General features: G+C 37.7%; 1 protein-coding gene across 1 annotated transcript in view; it reads left to right on the top strand.

Moving 5' to 3' along the window:
• Positions 1–14600, top strand: part of CSMD1 (CUB and Sushi multiple domains 1) — a 2093217-nt gene that overhangs the window by 1817940 nt on the left and 260677 nt on the right. Inside the window, exon 42 of the mRNA XM_075063712.1 lies at positions 9740–9928. Coding sequence (XP_074919813.1) covers positions 9740–9928 — 189 coding nt within the window. The remainder of the gene's footprint in view (positions 1–9739; positions 9929–14600) is intronic.

Here is a 14600-nt window from a genome sequence, read left to right as displayed (position 1 = left end):
TTTAAAAAGAGTTTGTTTTTTTAAAGTAATCAAACAAAACCCCACTACAGTAATATTAAGGATCCTGGAGTCTGAATAGTTGCTGTAGGGTAAGCCACAATCTAGAGGTGGAGAAGAGAGTGTCAGGGATCTAAAGTGAGACAAGGTGGGTGAGCCAACTTCTGTTAGTGAGAGAGACAAACTTTCGAGTTTACACAGAGCTTTTTTCAGGTCTGAGAAAGTCCTTTTATGTGATATAAAGAAGCCAAAGATGGGGTGGGGATCTCGTCTTGTTACTCCTGGGGATCAAAAGTGGTCCAGGTGACAGTCACAAAAGATTTACCTAATGCATTCTCCCTCTTTCTCAAACACACTCACCTACATACATAATATGGTTTGACCAAACTGAAAATGATGGGCTCTATCCAGCAGAAAATAATAGGCATTCTAAATTCCAGAAACCGTGAAAGGTTCAAAATTGCTCAAATCTCCTTTCATCTCTGGAAATATTTGCAGAGGTGCCATAGAGGAAAAGAACTGATGGAAATGTATTGTTTTACTTTGCTGTTACACAGCTCATGATTCTCAAACTCACCTAAGAACCTCAATCTGGATTCTGTGCTGGGCCTCACTTTGTTCCCCAGAGACACTGCAAAAGGGAAATAATGTCCTCCAGTGTTTTAGGTACTAAACTTGGAAGCAGGAGGGCTGGGTTCTACTCCCAGCTGTCCATAGACTTCTGCTGTGATGTTGGGCAAGACTATAGTAATGCATACACATAAGGGAGCTAAATAAAGTTGCATAGGTAAACTTCATTGTGTTCTTTTCTTATTTTTGAGTATTTCATCATGTCTAACACACTTTTAATATATTGTTCCAGGGTAATATTATTTTCTGCTTGGAGTGTTTTAGATGTGCACAATACTTTCTGAAAAATTTAAGAAAGTAGGTCTCTAACCCAAATTAATGTAACTAAGGAAACTTGTGAATATAAGATAATAGAGAGTTAAATGTTAAAATCTTTTTCTAATTTGTACTCTTCTCTCTAACTAGTGCATACAAATTACACATGGGAAGACCAGATGTTGATATAAGATCACTTTAAAAATCAGATATTTTATATTTAGATGTGGCTGAAGATGAAATTGAATCTTTGTCTCACAATTCCTTTACTTTGTTTTGTTTAATTCAGGCTCTCACTACAGTTTCTTTGCTGTAACACTGTAAATCATTTTCAAAGCTCAATAATAAAATAAGTCTTTGAAAAAGATATTAGTTTAAAAAAAGAGAAAAAAGGGAAATTAGAACTTTATATAGCAGTATTTAGGCATAATACTTTATAATGATGATAGAATAACAAATTGTTCTGTTAAATCAGGTGCAGTTGTTACATACACCAAAGAATTGAGAATAATATAGAAATTTATATTAAAAGTACAAAGCACTGAGATACAAATTGCCTGAGTGCCTTATACATTATGTTATATTTGTCAAATCATCATGTAACTTACAGTCACTTGCATGATTTATAAATCAACCATATGATTTATGCTAGATGTCACTTGCATGTTTTCTCATTACATTTTCCTCCATGTTTTTTAACCATTTTCCTTCATCTTTGGCTGCTATTGCACATTTGAATGACTCTCAAGATTGCTGTCAGCTAGTGAGAAGCATGATACTTCTCAACTTCTGGAAGTGTAATATAATAAATACACTGTTCCTCACAAATTTTACTTAACTAATATTCCTTCAGTTAAAGAAGTATCTGAATACCTGTTTAGTTATTTTTTTAAAACACCACCACCACAGCCGAAACATTACCCCATATTGAGATCGTCTTTTTTTTTTTAATAAGATCCCACAGATTTCTATATCCCTCCGCAAAGTGTTATTGACAGATAAGGGCTCCTACAATTGCCTGAGATGTGCTTGTGGCTCTCCTGTCCTATAGATCATCCATGTAGAATATTGCTCTAAATACCGTGAACTGAATTTTCAAGAGTTGGCTCCAGAACTTATCATAATAACCCTGCAGACTACAAATAATTATTTTAAAAATATATATTGAAGCAAATTTACCCTACAAGCAATGCACTGGCAATTTTTCCCACACAATTTTCATCTCTTGGGAGAATTGTATTCACAAAGTTACAGTACTTGTTATCCCAGTTATCTTTGGATCTGACAGCCCTAAAGCCAGGTATCCACTTAGTCTGTGAAACCAACCAGCTTTTCAAATTTGAATAGTTTGATAATTAGCACTAATTAATATTTTTTCATACTGTTCTTTGACTGTAGGCTCCTTGCAGCAGGGACTGTCTTTATGCCTGAATCCTGTACAAGGACATTGATGGTGTTTAACATACACTGATAGATTTAAGCATGTTTAACAAAATGTTACCAAATCCTAATGGAATTTTCACATTTTTTTTGCATTTCCTTTCCAATCATAATGGATTTCAATTATTGCCAAGCTAACGTTACATGTAAATAGAAACCGTTTGTCTTTCTTATTAGCCTATTTCTTTAGCCTCATTCATCAAATAATATCAGAATCTATTATTTCCATTATCAAAATCTCTTCCATGACTTTTGATGTCACAAACACCAGATTATGGTATCACTGAATAAATCGTGGCAGAGGAGTAAGCTTAGTATACAAAAATCCTCTCTTTATGCAAATCTTTATCATAATCAGCAATTCTAGAAAGGAAATTTTGGGAAAAATACCTAATAACGGCCTTGATTCAGGAAACCACTTTTATGTGCTCAACGTTAAGCATGTGCTTAACTGCATCTCTATTCAGGAAAGCACCTAAACACATGCTTAAGTCACTTGCTTGATTAGTTTGTGTCAATATTAACTACAGTAAGTTGAACATGTATATATCATTAAGTCCTCCAGAGAATGACTAGCTTTGGGGGAAAAAAAAAACAATTCAAGAATGCGTACTTCACCTTTATTATTCTATTTTTAACAATTTAAGTTTTATGGCAAGTGTTAATGTAGAACATACTTGGATAATCACTCTTTGAGCTTATATTTTGACAGCAGTATTATCTAACTGTAAATTGGATGTTCTGTGAAAGAGCAGGGCATTCTGAATCTGTGTAATCAAAGACAGGAAGGTAGTATTACCTTATCCAGAATATGCAGATGTTGTGGATCTGACAGATCCTATGTTTCATTTTAGCAAAATTGTTATCCTTTTCCCCCCATAGAACTATTTATTAACATACAAATATGGTGAAGAAACACAATCTATAATATAAAAATATATTATTTTTATATTATTTGAAATATATCTTTGTATCTCAATTGCAATTGATAAAACCTGTCCGCATATATTAATTACATTAGTTAGATTATATTAATTAAATATGTTTAATTGGCTATTGTTTTTATAATGCTTTGAAGATATAAAGCCCTATATTAAATATTAGATATAATTAATGTATTTGTTAATAAAGAGGTATATCTAAAAGGAGCTTCTCTACTGGTGCTCTTGCTCCGTTCATTATACATTCTTTTCCAAAGTATTTTACCATTATACGGAATCATAGAATCATGGAATTGTAGGACTGGAAGGGAACTCGAGAGGTCTTCAAGTCCTGTCCCTTGCACTCAGGGCAGGACTAAGTATTATCTAGACCATTCGTAACAGGTGTTTGTCTAACTTGCCATTAAAAATCTCCAATGATGGAGATTTCACAACCTCCCTAGGCAATTTATTCCACAGCTTAATTGCCCTGACAGTTATGAAGTTTTTTCTAATGTGCAACCTAAACTGCCATTGCTGCAATTTAAGCTCATTGCTTCTTGTCCTATCCGCAGAGGTTAATGAAGCAAATGTTTTCTCCTCCTCTTGTAAAAACTTTCTGTACTTGAAAACTGTTATCATGCTTGCTTTCAGTCTTCTCTCACAAACTAACAAACTCAGTTTTTCAATCTTCCTTCATAGGTCAAATTTTCAGACCTTTAAATGATTTTCTTATCCCCTCTCCAGACTTCTCCATTGGTCCAATCTTCCTGAATACAGCTCCCAAAAGTGGACACATACTCCAGTTGGCTAATCAGAGTGGAGTAGAACAGAAGAATACTTCTTGTGTCTGCTTACAAAACTCTGCTAATGCATCCCAAATGCTATTTGCTTTTTTTTTTTTTTTTTGCAACTGTGTTACACTGTTCACTCATATTTAGCTTTGAGCCATTATAACACCAAGATCCCTTCCGCAGTAGTCCTTCTAGGCATGTCATAGCTTCCTACTCAGATTTGACCTTAGCGTTATACGCTGAAAGCTAGCAGAACCCTCTAAGCTTAATTACCAAGCTTAGCATCGATAGCTGCCAACCAACCAGGAATCAGTGCCTGTACACTGGGTCCCCAACAACTTCCCTGTGGGACCCCAACTCAGATGCCCTGAGTCTTCCTAACAAAGGAAATAAACCATTCCCCACCTCTCTCGCCACCCAGAATTCCTCTCTGGGCAACCGAGGTTACTGGGCAACCTCTTACATCAACAATACCAAGAACATCCCTCTCTCTTCCACAAAGAGACAAACCCAAAGACAAGAAAACCGAAAAGATCTATCTCGCCTCCCCTTAGCTCTTCCTCCCTGGACACTAGGAGAGTTAAACACAAGAGAGCATTTTTCGCCCTCCCTCCGTCTTTCCCTTTCCGCCATCATGTCTGGTGGTCAACTAGAAAAACAAATCAACGAGGTCTTAAAAAAGAACTTTAATAAAAAAAAACAAGATAGAATAAGCAGTTCTCGGTAATCTAGATGGAAGATACACGGGCTGTCCCAACTAGAGAAATGATATAAACAAATAGAAAAGAATAAACAAGCCCTTATCCAAAAACAATAACAATATAAAGACTTAATAGCCAAATACACAAAGGACTGGCCACCAGCCAGATACACAGATGCAAAGACAGAGAAAACATTTAAAAAGACTATACTTTGCTACCTTGTACTACAACTGGGAAACAGAAGATTGAAAGGAACTGGAAAAAGATCTTTCATAAGCTGAGAGAGCACAGAACAGACAAGACCCAAGACAAGAAACACCCACAAATTCCCTCCCTTAAGCTTTGAAAAATCTGATTTCCTGATTGGTCCTCTTGTCAGGTATTTGGTTCCCTTTGTTAACCCTTTACAGGTAAAAGAAACATTAACCCTTAGCTATCTGCTTTTGAGCCATTATAACCCCAAGATCCCTTTCTGCAGTAGTCCTTCCTAGGCAGTCATTTCCCATTTTATATGTCTGCAACTGAATGTTCCTTCCAAAGTGGAGATAGTTGCATTTGTTTTTATTGGATGTCATCTTATTTACTTCAGATCATTTCTCCAGATCATTTTGAACTTTAATTCTACCCTCCAAAGTACTTGCAACCTCTCCTAGCTTGGCATCATCCACAAACTTTATAAGTGTAGTCTCTCTGTCATTATCTAAACCGTTAATGAAGATATTTTACAGAACTGGAACCAGATCTGATCCCTGTGGGATCAGTATGCCCTTCCAGTTTGACTGTGAACCACTGATAACTACTCTCTGGAATTGGTTTTCCAAAGTGGTCATCCACCTTATAGTAGCTCCATCTAGGTTGTATTTCCCTACTTTGTTTGTGAGGTGGTTATGTGAGACAGTATCAAAAGTGTTACTAAAGTGAAGGTATAACACATCTACCACTTCCCCTCTTTCCCCCCTCAACCCCGCCTCCAAGACTTGTTACCATGTCAAAGAAAGCTACTGGATGCCTAAATTAAGATGACTGGTCTGTAATTCCCCAGGTTGTCCTTATTCCCCTTTTTGTAGATTAGCACTATATTTGCCCTTTTCTAGTCCTCTGGAATCTCTCCCATATTCCATGACTTTTTGAAAAATATCGCTAATGGCTCAGATCTCTCCTCAGACAGCTCCTTGTGTGACTTGAAGACATCTAACTTGTCTAAGTAGTTTTAATTGATTCTTTCCCTATTTTATCCTCTGATCCTACCTCATTGTTAGCGGCATTCACATCTTCTGTGACATCAACAATTCATCATTAATATTTTGGGGGTTTTTTTGCTCATGTGAATAATGATTATTTATATAGTTTGATAAAATAAAAACAATGTCCCTTTCCTTTCTGGAATGTGGAAATCTCTCAACATTTTTGATGAACATGTGACTATAATGATTACAATGTAGATAATTACATTAAAGTGTAAACAACTGTTGTCGTTGTTTGCTGCTCTAATAGATGCAGTCACTATACAACATAACTGCTGCAGATAACATGAAAAAGTTGCCACTCAAACAAATATAAACCACCACAGTATTATATTTAGCTTACTTAACAATAAGTAGTTTTTCAAAGGCTGAATTTCCTTACTAGTACAATGCCAGTGTAATGATTTTCATTGCCATATCAGGGTCTCTGGGTGCAAGTGCACCATCAGACAAAAAGGATTGCACAAAATCTGAGTTCTATTGGTAACTATGCTGCGATTACAACTCCTATTATTGGATGATATGGAGAGTGTTATAGGAATCTGGTAATTTGTGTCAAATTACATGCTGTCAAAGCCTCCATCAGGTGTATTAACATATTCCATCATTAAAAAAAAAAGCACTTCAAAATCTGGAAGTCTTTCTGTGAGTGAGGTACTGTATAGTAGGGCACCCAAATAAATGTCATTGGCAATTCAGAGTATTGTTACTTCCCCTCCCTAGTCAAATATTTGTGTTTCCCACAAGAGATAAAGTTAAAACTGCTTGTCCTGATTATCTAAGAGACCCCTTTACAAATGACAATAGTTACTTCTGTTACCATAACTGTGAGAATTAAATGTCGAACTAAAAACATGTTCTGACAGAATATTATGGGCCTTTTGTTACGTTACACTTTATGGTATTATAGTGGGCCAGATTTTAATTTACTTTCATACTTTAAATTGATACTTTAAACTTCAAGCTACTTTGAATTGGTAAAGCTCTGTTGTGGAGCTACATTGATTTAAACCAGTTAAAAATCTGGCCACTAGGCCTTATAAGACAATTTGGCCTAGAGCCTCAAGAGTATTTAGGCGCATAACTAAGGTTGCCAGGCGTCTGGTGTTTGACCCTGGTGGCTCTGGTCAGCATTGCTAACCAGGACATTAAAAGTCTGGTTTGCAGTGCAACAAGGCTAAGACAGGGTTTCTGCTTGCCCTGGCTTCATGCAGCTCCAGGAAGTGGCCGATGTGTCCCTGAGGCCCCTAGGCACAAGGGCAATTAACAAAGCTCTGCCAAGTGCTGACTCTGCAGCTCCCATTGGCCAGGACTGCAGCCAATGGGAGCTGCAAGGGCAGTGCCTGGCCTCCCCTGCACCTAGGAGCCAGACATGCCAGCAGCTTTCAGGAGCCACGTGGAGCCAGAGCAGGCAGGGAGCCTGCTTTAGCCCCACTGTGCCGCTGACTGGGAGCCACCTGAGGTAAGCACTGCCTGGCTGGAGCTCGCATCCCAACCCCAGCTATGAGCCCCCTACCACACCCAAACTCCCTCCGGGAGCCCACCCACCCTCCTGCATTTCTGCCCCATCCCTGAGCCCCCTCCTGCATTCCAAACCCCTCATCCCCATCCATAGCCGAAGCCAACACCCCCTCCAGCAACTCAACCCTTTCCCCAGCCCTGAGCTCGCTCCCACACTCCGAACCCCTCAACCCCAGCCTGGAGTCCCCTCCTGCATCCCAAATTCCTCATCCACGGCCCCAACCCCCTGTCCCAGCCCAAACCTAGATCTCCTCATTTCTGCCTCACCCCAGAGCCCACGCTGAACTCCCTGCCCCACTGCAGTGAAAGTGAGTGAGAATGGGGGAAAGCAAGGGAGCGGGGATGGAGTGAATGTGGAGTGGGGCCTCGGAGAAGGTGCGGGGCCTTGGGGCAGGGGCAAGGTGGAGCAAGGATGTTCGTGTTTTTGCAGTTAGAAAGTTGGCAACCCTACATATAACTCCCATTTAAATCAAACAAATCAGTGAGAGTTAGGTGTCTAAATACCTTGGAGGTTCTGGATCTTACACATTTTTTTTATAAATAAGTGAGACTTGTTTGAGTAGCACTAATGCCTTCTTGGTTCTGTTTGAGCCATCTCAAAGGAGAATACATTTGAAAGTCAGACACCCTCTCTCTCTCTCTATATATATATATGTATTTGAAGAGAGTTTCTCTGCTCAGTTATTGAGACATTTTTCTTGTCTTTTTGTGTGCTGCATGGAGTAAGTTTCTAAATCAACAGAGGCATTAAAAGCTTCATAATTATTTTAAAATACCATTTAAGGCATTATCAAGGTTTTAAATCTTCACACATAGCCGTGAGGAAATTCTGTCACCAGTTCACCAGGTCCAAAATGATATTCAAAGGAAATTATGCAGAATTATGTGGGTCCTTCAGTGATATCTTGTATAATCCAAATAATTTGCCCCAGATTTCTAGGGTGATGGAATTATATATGCGACAGTGCTCTCATGTGCTACCTTTGCAAGGAGAACTAGAATCAGACCAACATTTTCAAATGTGGCACCAATATGTAGCTTGAATTTCATGGATGCTGAGTACCCTCATCTCATTGGAAATGTTAGACACTCAATTTTTTTTTAAAAAAATCAGTCTCTGTTTATTAATTCTGTAAATAAGACCAATTAAAGCCACACAGTACCCAGTGCTTTTTTACTAAGTTTCTGTACCTTTGCTCAGTGAATGTGAAGCATATTATTTCCTGTATATGAATAGGTTCAATGTATTTTGTGAGTTCTGTAATGTTTAATTTTTGAAGTAACATTATTTTAGAGTATATTTGAAAGTAATATTAGAAAAGCAGACTTTGGAGATGTAAGATTTTGCTGTTAATATTATTAAGAGTTTTGACTATGTAAAGCTGTGGAATGCCATGTGTCTGCATTCTGATTGTTTCCAGTGGTAATATAGATCTTAGTTGCTCATACTCTTTTTAAATTATGTGTACACATATATTGTTAATTTATTAAACCAGTTATATCTTTATGCCTCTTTAATCCAAAAATATAGCATTGTATGCCTTTGTGTATTATGGTAAAAATATTGTCACATACCAATTAATCAGCTCATTAGAACCCAGAAAGTAAGCTATGTTTGGAGCAGAGAAATAAAATGAAAGCAAATACAGGATTAATATAGTATCTTCATCTATAATTATCTGCTGTAAATCATTAACAAGCTAGAGTTAGGGAGCCTTACAAAATACTTATTGGATCTTACCTAGCCTATGCCCAAGCAAAGGATTTAATAAAACTTACTTAAAGAAATGGCCAAAACAGTAAAAAGGCATCCTCTGAAATTTCCTTCTTTTACATATGTGGTAACTGCAAATGCCTAATGCAGTTACCCTAGAACAAATATTTGGCATGTACAAAGACTTAAAGGGGATAGAATCACTGAAAAGCTTGGAGGTCCTTAAACACACAAGCCCTGCACTGATTATTTTGCTCAGCCTCCCAACACAGGTTCCTTGAGCTTCCTTCCCAAACTCCTCAAATGAACTGTTCCTTCTAGTCCCTTTCCCTTTGAAAGAGTTATATTTCCTGACTCCAAGATTTTTTTTCTTCCCAGATCATCCAAATAGATGCTTCTTTTCCCATTGACACGTTGTGTTAGTCCCCTTATTACTGTAAATGCTAGGCATCTAGTCTTAATCTATCCCAGAAAATATTAGATAATCTATTTTAGATTAATATTTATTTCTGTTTTCTTCCAGCTTACGAGTTACAAAACTGTCCAGATCCTCCTCCTTTTTTAAATGGATATATAGTCAACTTGGATTACAGCGTCGGCCAATCAATATCATTTGAGTGCTATCCTGGGTATGTTTTAATAGGTCACGCTGTTCTCACTTGCCAACATGGGATCAACAGGAACTGGAACTATCTTTTCCCAAGATGTGAAGGTAACTTTACAGTGGTATCTTAGTGTCAGAATTCATGCTGCTCTCTTATTATTTTTATTTGTATTCATATACTGTAGCTTTTCCTAAAAGTGACATCTTTATCATATGCTGCACTAGTGACAACTCTGGTCAAAATATCAGCTGTAGTTCTAGAACCCTCTTAGCAGCAAATCCGCGTGCCCATAAAGGGCTTGACAGTGCTGCCATTGAAGTTATGGGAAGTTTCACTAATGAAGGACACTCATGAAAGCGATTCTCAGCAACCGTTGCTGAATTGTTTAGTGAAGCTTGTGTTCCTTTCTTGAAGTTCTGCTTCTGTTTCCTTGGTGCCCACGTGGAATGTGTACTGCATAAACTTCAGCAATTGTTCCACAGTAGAAATTTCGTCTGAAAGATGGAAGCACAAAAAGGCCTTTGACCAAGCCCCACACAAGACTATACTAAAGGAGCTAAGGACTTGTCTGCACAGCGACACACAGGAAAATTAATCCAGATTAACTAAAGGTGTGAATTTAAAATAGATTCATTAAACCTCTGTGTGGACACGCACTCTGAATTAAAGTGTCCTTTATTTTGTTTAACAAATCCACTTTAAATTCACACTATTAGTTCAGACTAATTTTCTTGAGTGTCTCTGTGTAGATAACCCTAAGTAGTCATGTGAGAAGAAAAGTATTGTCATGATTAAGAAACTGGGTAAGATACAGAAAACAAAGAATAGGAATAAATGGTCAATTTTCATCATAGCAGAAGATTACAGTGGGTTCAACGAGTTTCCATATAGGACCAATGTTCAGTATATTTATTCATGATCTGGAAAAGTGAGCAAACAGTCACATGACAAAAATTTGCAGATGACCCCAAATTACTGAGGATAGGCAGGATTGGAAAAGAGTGTGAGGAATTTCAGAGATACCTAAGGAAGCTAGGTGAATGAGCCATTAAGAGTTTTGGAAAAAGAGATCAATCATCATGGTTTAGGGCATAACCCACTCTCTGACTATTGGGAATTAGAAGGAAACTTTACAGCAGGGGTAGGCAAACCTATGGCACACGTGCCGAAGGCGGCACACGAGCTGATTTTCAGTGGCATTCATACTGCCCGGGTTCTGGCCATCGATCCGGGAGGCTCTGCGTTTTAATTTAATTTTAAATGAAGCTTCTTAAACATTTAAAAAACCTTATTTACTTTACACACAACAATAGTTTAGTTTTATATTATAGACTTATAGAAAGAGATCTACAAATGTTAAAATGTATTGGCACGCAAAACCTTAAATTAAAGTGAATAAATGAAGACTCAGCACACCATGTCTGAAAGGTTGCTGCCCCCTGCTTTATAGGGATAGATTATATTACTTCCTACTGCAGTCTCTTGGATTTTCCTCTGAGGTAGCTAATGCTGACCACTATCAGAAACAAAAAGGTGAACTGTGGACCAATGGTCTGGTTAGTATATCAATTCATATATTCCTAAATTGTGAATAAACCACTGTGAATTATGCTTTCAATTTTTTTTTTCTGAGTTGTGCACTCATGCCTGAACTGCAACTGTTCTGTAAACCTGTATAGGTGCATGCATGTTTTTTGTGTATGTGTGTGTGCGCGTGCACGCGAGGCAGAAACAGTGAGAGAGATTTAGGATGAGAAGCATATACTGTTTCCTTCTTTTGACATTTAAACTCAATTTTGTAAAAACTCGGCAACTAAAATATACACAGAAGTTAGCCCGAATTACCTGAAATTACTAAAATATATGGCAATCTCAAATTAAACATACAGGAGAAGTGCACATTATTGTACCTTTCATGGAATGCAAATGAACTACAAAGAAACAATACAATTAAAATAGCATTCCAGCATTAGTAAATGAATTGCCTGGAGAAATGCAAAGCAATTAAAATGACCAACATTTTCTCCCTTTTGACATGCAAAATATGCAGATGGAAACAGGAAATTAAATGACATTGGGTTTAAACTTCTAAAGAAATAAAATTCAACATTTTAAACATTAAAATTATTTATTATTTTTATGACAATGCTTCGTAGTAACTAGCTGAGGAGGAAGCCCCATTGTGCTAGTTATTGTACAAACATAGAGTAGTTGATAGTCCCTGTCCCAAAGAGCTTACAGTCTAAATAGACAAGACAGATAAAGGGGTAGGGAAATGACTGAAATCGTATAAAGGAAGTGATCAATGTAATGGTAGGAAATATCATGTTAGTGCCACATTGTTATTTTACTTTTAAATTTAGATGGGATTTTGTTTAGGAAAAAGAGGATATTAGCTAGTGCAGAAAAAAAAGAAGGGAGAAGGGGAGATTGAAAATGGGGGTATTGACAGAGGGACTGGACAGGAGAGGGAAATGAGGAGGAACATATGAAGGGCAGGAGGGGGAAGGCTGAAGTGTAGATAGTGTGAGGAAGGATGCAGGGGGGAGCTGGAGCAAACATATAGTCAACACAGGGAAGAGAATTCCCAGATTCAAAACTGTAGAAAGCAACCTGATGACATCATCAGAGTCCACCAGTCTCTGCAGTAGAACCTGCTAAGACTGTTCCTTGTACTTGTTCTGGCCATCCTTGCTTTCTTTTGCCCCTAGTGCTAGCTGGAATATCTTTCTTCCCAAGGCCATATCTTTCCTCCCTGGACTATCTTTCTTCCCCAAGCCTCCAAGACTTGGGGCAGGTCAATGTTGCATGGATCCTAGTGCCCTTGTGAGTGGATGGGTGGATCACCACTGCTCCACTCTTCTAGGTCCAGGGTTTAGTGATTTGATGATATGTTACACAATCGTTTGCACTGTCCGTCTCCTTAATATCTGAATGAATTAGTCCATAGATTTTGACGTACCCCTACTCAAGCCTTGCCTCAAAACAAAAACATTTTTTAGACTTGAAGTTGCTCATCTTTTACCCAACAAAATAGTGACTCGTGTTATTATTTAATTTATATTGTCATTAAAGTCATCTGAGAGGCCGTACAATTTTAAAGTTAATAATTAAAATAAAATGTACCCCAGTAGCCAAAAATATTGAAATGGAAAAGCTGATGAAAAAAAATGAGAGCAAAATTATTGGAAAGGCATAGCTAAATAGAAAGGATCTTCACAGAGCCTTGAAGGCAGATACTGTATAGAGCCACAAGAAAAGATGTACTGTACTCAGGAAAGATTTTTTTTTATAGGAGTAACACAACAATCTACTTTCTTTAAAAGATATGTTTAAGTGAGAGCAACATTACAGATTATTACTCCAAAAAGTGTACATGATTATTTTTAAATATGTCCATATCCTATTTACTCAATTACTTTATCTGCCCCACAAAAATATTTTTTTAAACATTCAAGTCTGTCTTATTTTTCAGATAGTATCTAATGGGTAACCCCATGTTCCAATAAAATACTTAAACTAGCTATGTTGTCATTTTGAGCTAACATAATAAGTGTTGTGACCCTGGATTTTTCTTCACTCCTTCACTTCTTGGGAGAGACAGATGACTTATTTCCCTTCTTTTTGAATAGTCTCTGCTGATTTTTTTTTAATTTTATGTGCACAGTAGGTAAATGCAGGGCCCCATTAAAGTCTAGGCCTCAGGCACAGTTATTTTGGGGTATCTTTTTTAAAAAAATAAATGAACAAAGAGAATTGGCTGAGAAGTAGGATTCAGAGGAAGGAATGGCTGGCTGCCATGCACTGAGCAGCTGCTAAGCTGCTATGGCATACACAGTTTAGTTAACATCTGGGCAGGTGCCTAGAGGGATTTAATTGAGAGCTATGGAGAATATATCATATCTTGGAAATTGTTGGGTATTTTTTTAAAACGTAATTTGGTACAATATAATGCATTTTAATGGTCCAATTTTTTTCTGTGGAAAAATCCTTTAAATTCATTGTATAAAACATCTAAATTGGATATATTTATTCATGGAATATATTGTGTGTTGTATATCAAAACAGAGCATGTTTAACATGAGTAATGGAAGTGATGGAATAATAGAGTGACTCCAGCCCAAAGTGCATCAATGACAGGATGAAAACAGAGAACCAGGCATGGATTTCTGAATAGCCCATGCTAAATGTGTGAAACTGTGAGGGAAATCAGGCTTGCGCACTTAGTGTGTGCTGGATGGTGACAGACAGTAGTAGGGAGTGCAGACTGGGCCACCTGAATCATGCTCAGCAGAGACCTATTGCCGTCAGGAGAGGCATCAGGAAAGGCTAAATTTGAAGAGCCTGGAACCTTCATTTTATCACTCAGCTAAGACAGCAGCTAGCTTATAAACCTTAGCCTGGAGTTCCACCCTTGAGTACACTGATGAGAGAAAGGCTGGCACTGATGTGAAGAAAGTTATGGTGAGGCTAAATGAGGAGAGTGAAGAGAAAGGAGAAAAAATTGTTCTGAGAAAGATAGAGCTAGAGGAGAGGATGGGATTTTGAGCAAAGAGAGATTCGGAAAAATCATGGTCAGAGGAAGGAGAGAGACTGTGGGAACAAGGAAGACTGGTAACCAAGATGTGACACGGGCAACGAAAACCAGGGCAAAGTAGGAAGTTTGGAGTGGATCAAAGTATACGGTATGATAGACAGGAGCAAAGGAGGTTAGAAAACAGGAGGATAGGACAATGGCAAAAAGATAATGGAAGAGAGAAAAAGGAAAGAAAAAGAAAT

This window comes from Chelonoidis abingdonii, chromosome 3 (assembly GCF_003597395.2).
Source record: "Chelonoidis abingdonii isolate Lonesome George chromosome 3, CheloAbing_2.0, whole genome shotgun sequence".
Classification (NCBI taxonomy): Eukaryota; Metazoa; Chordata; order Testudines; family Testudinidae; genus Chelonoidis; species Chelonoidis abingdonii.
Note: the sequence above shows the minus strand (reverse complement) of the source record. Positions and strands in the feature narration are given on the sequence as shown.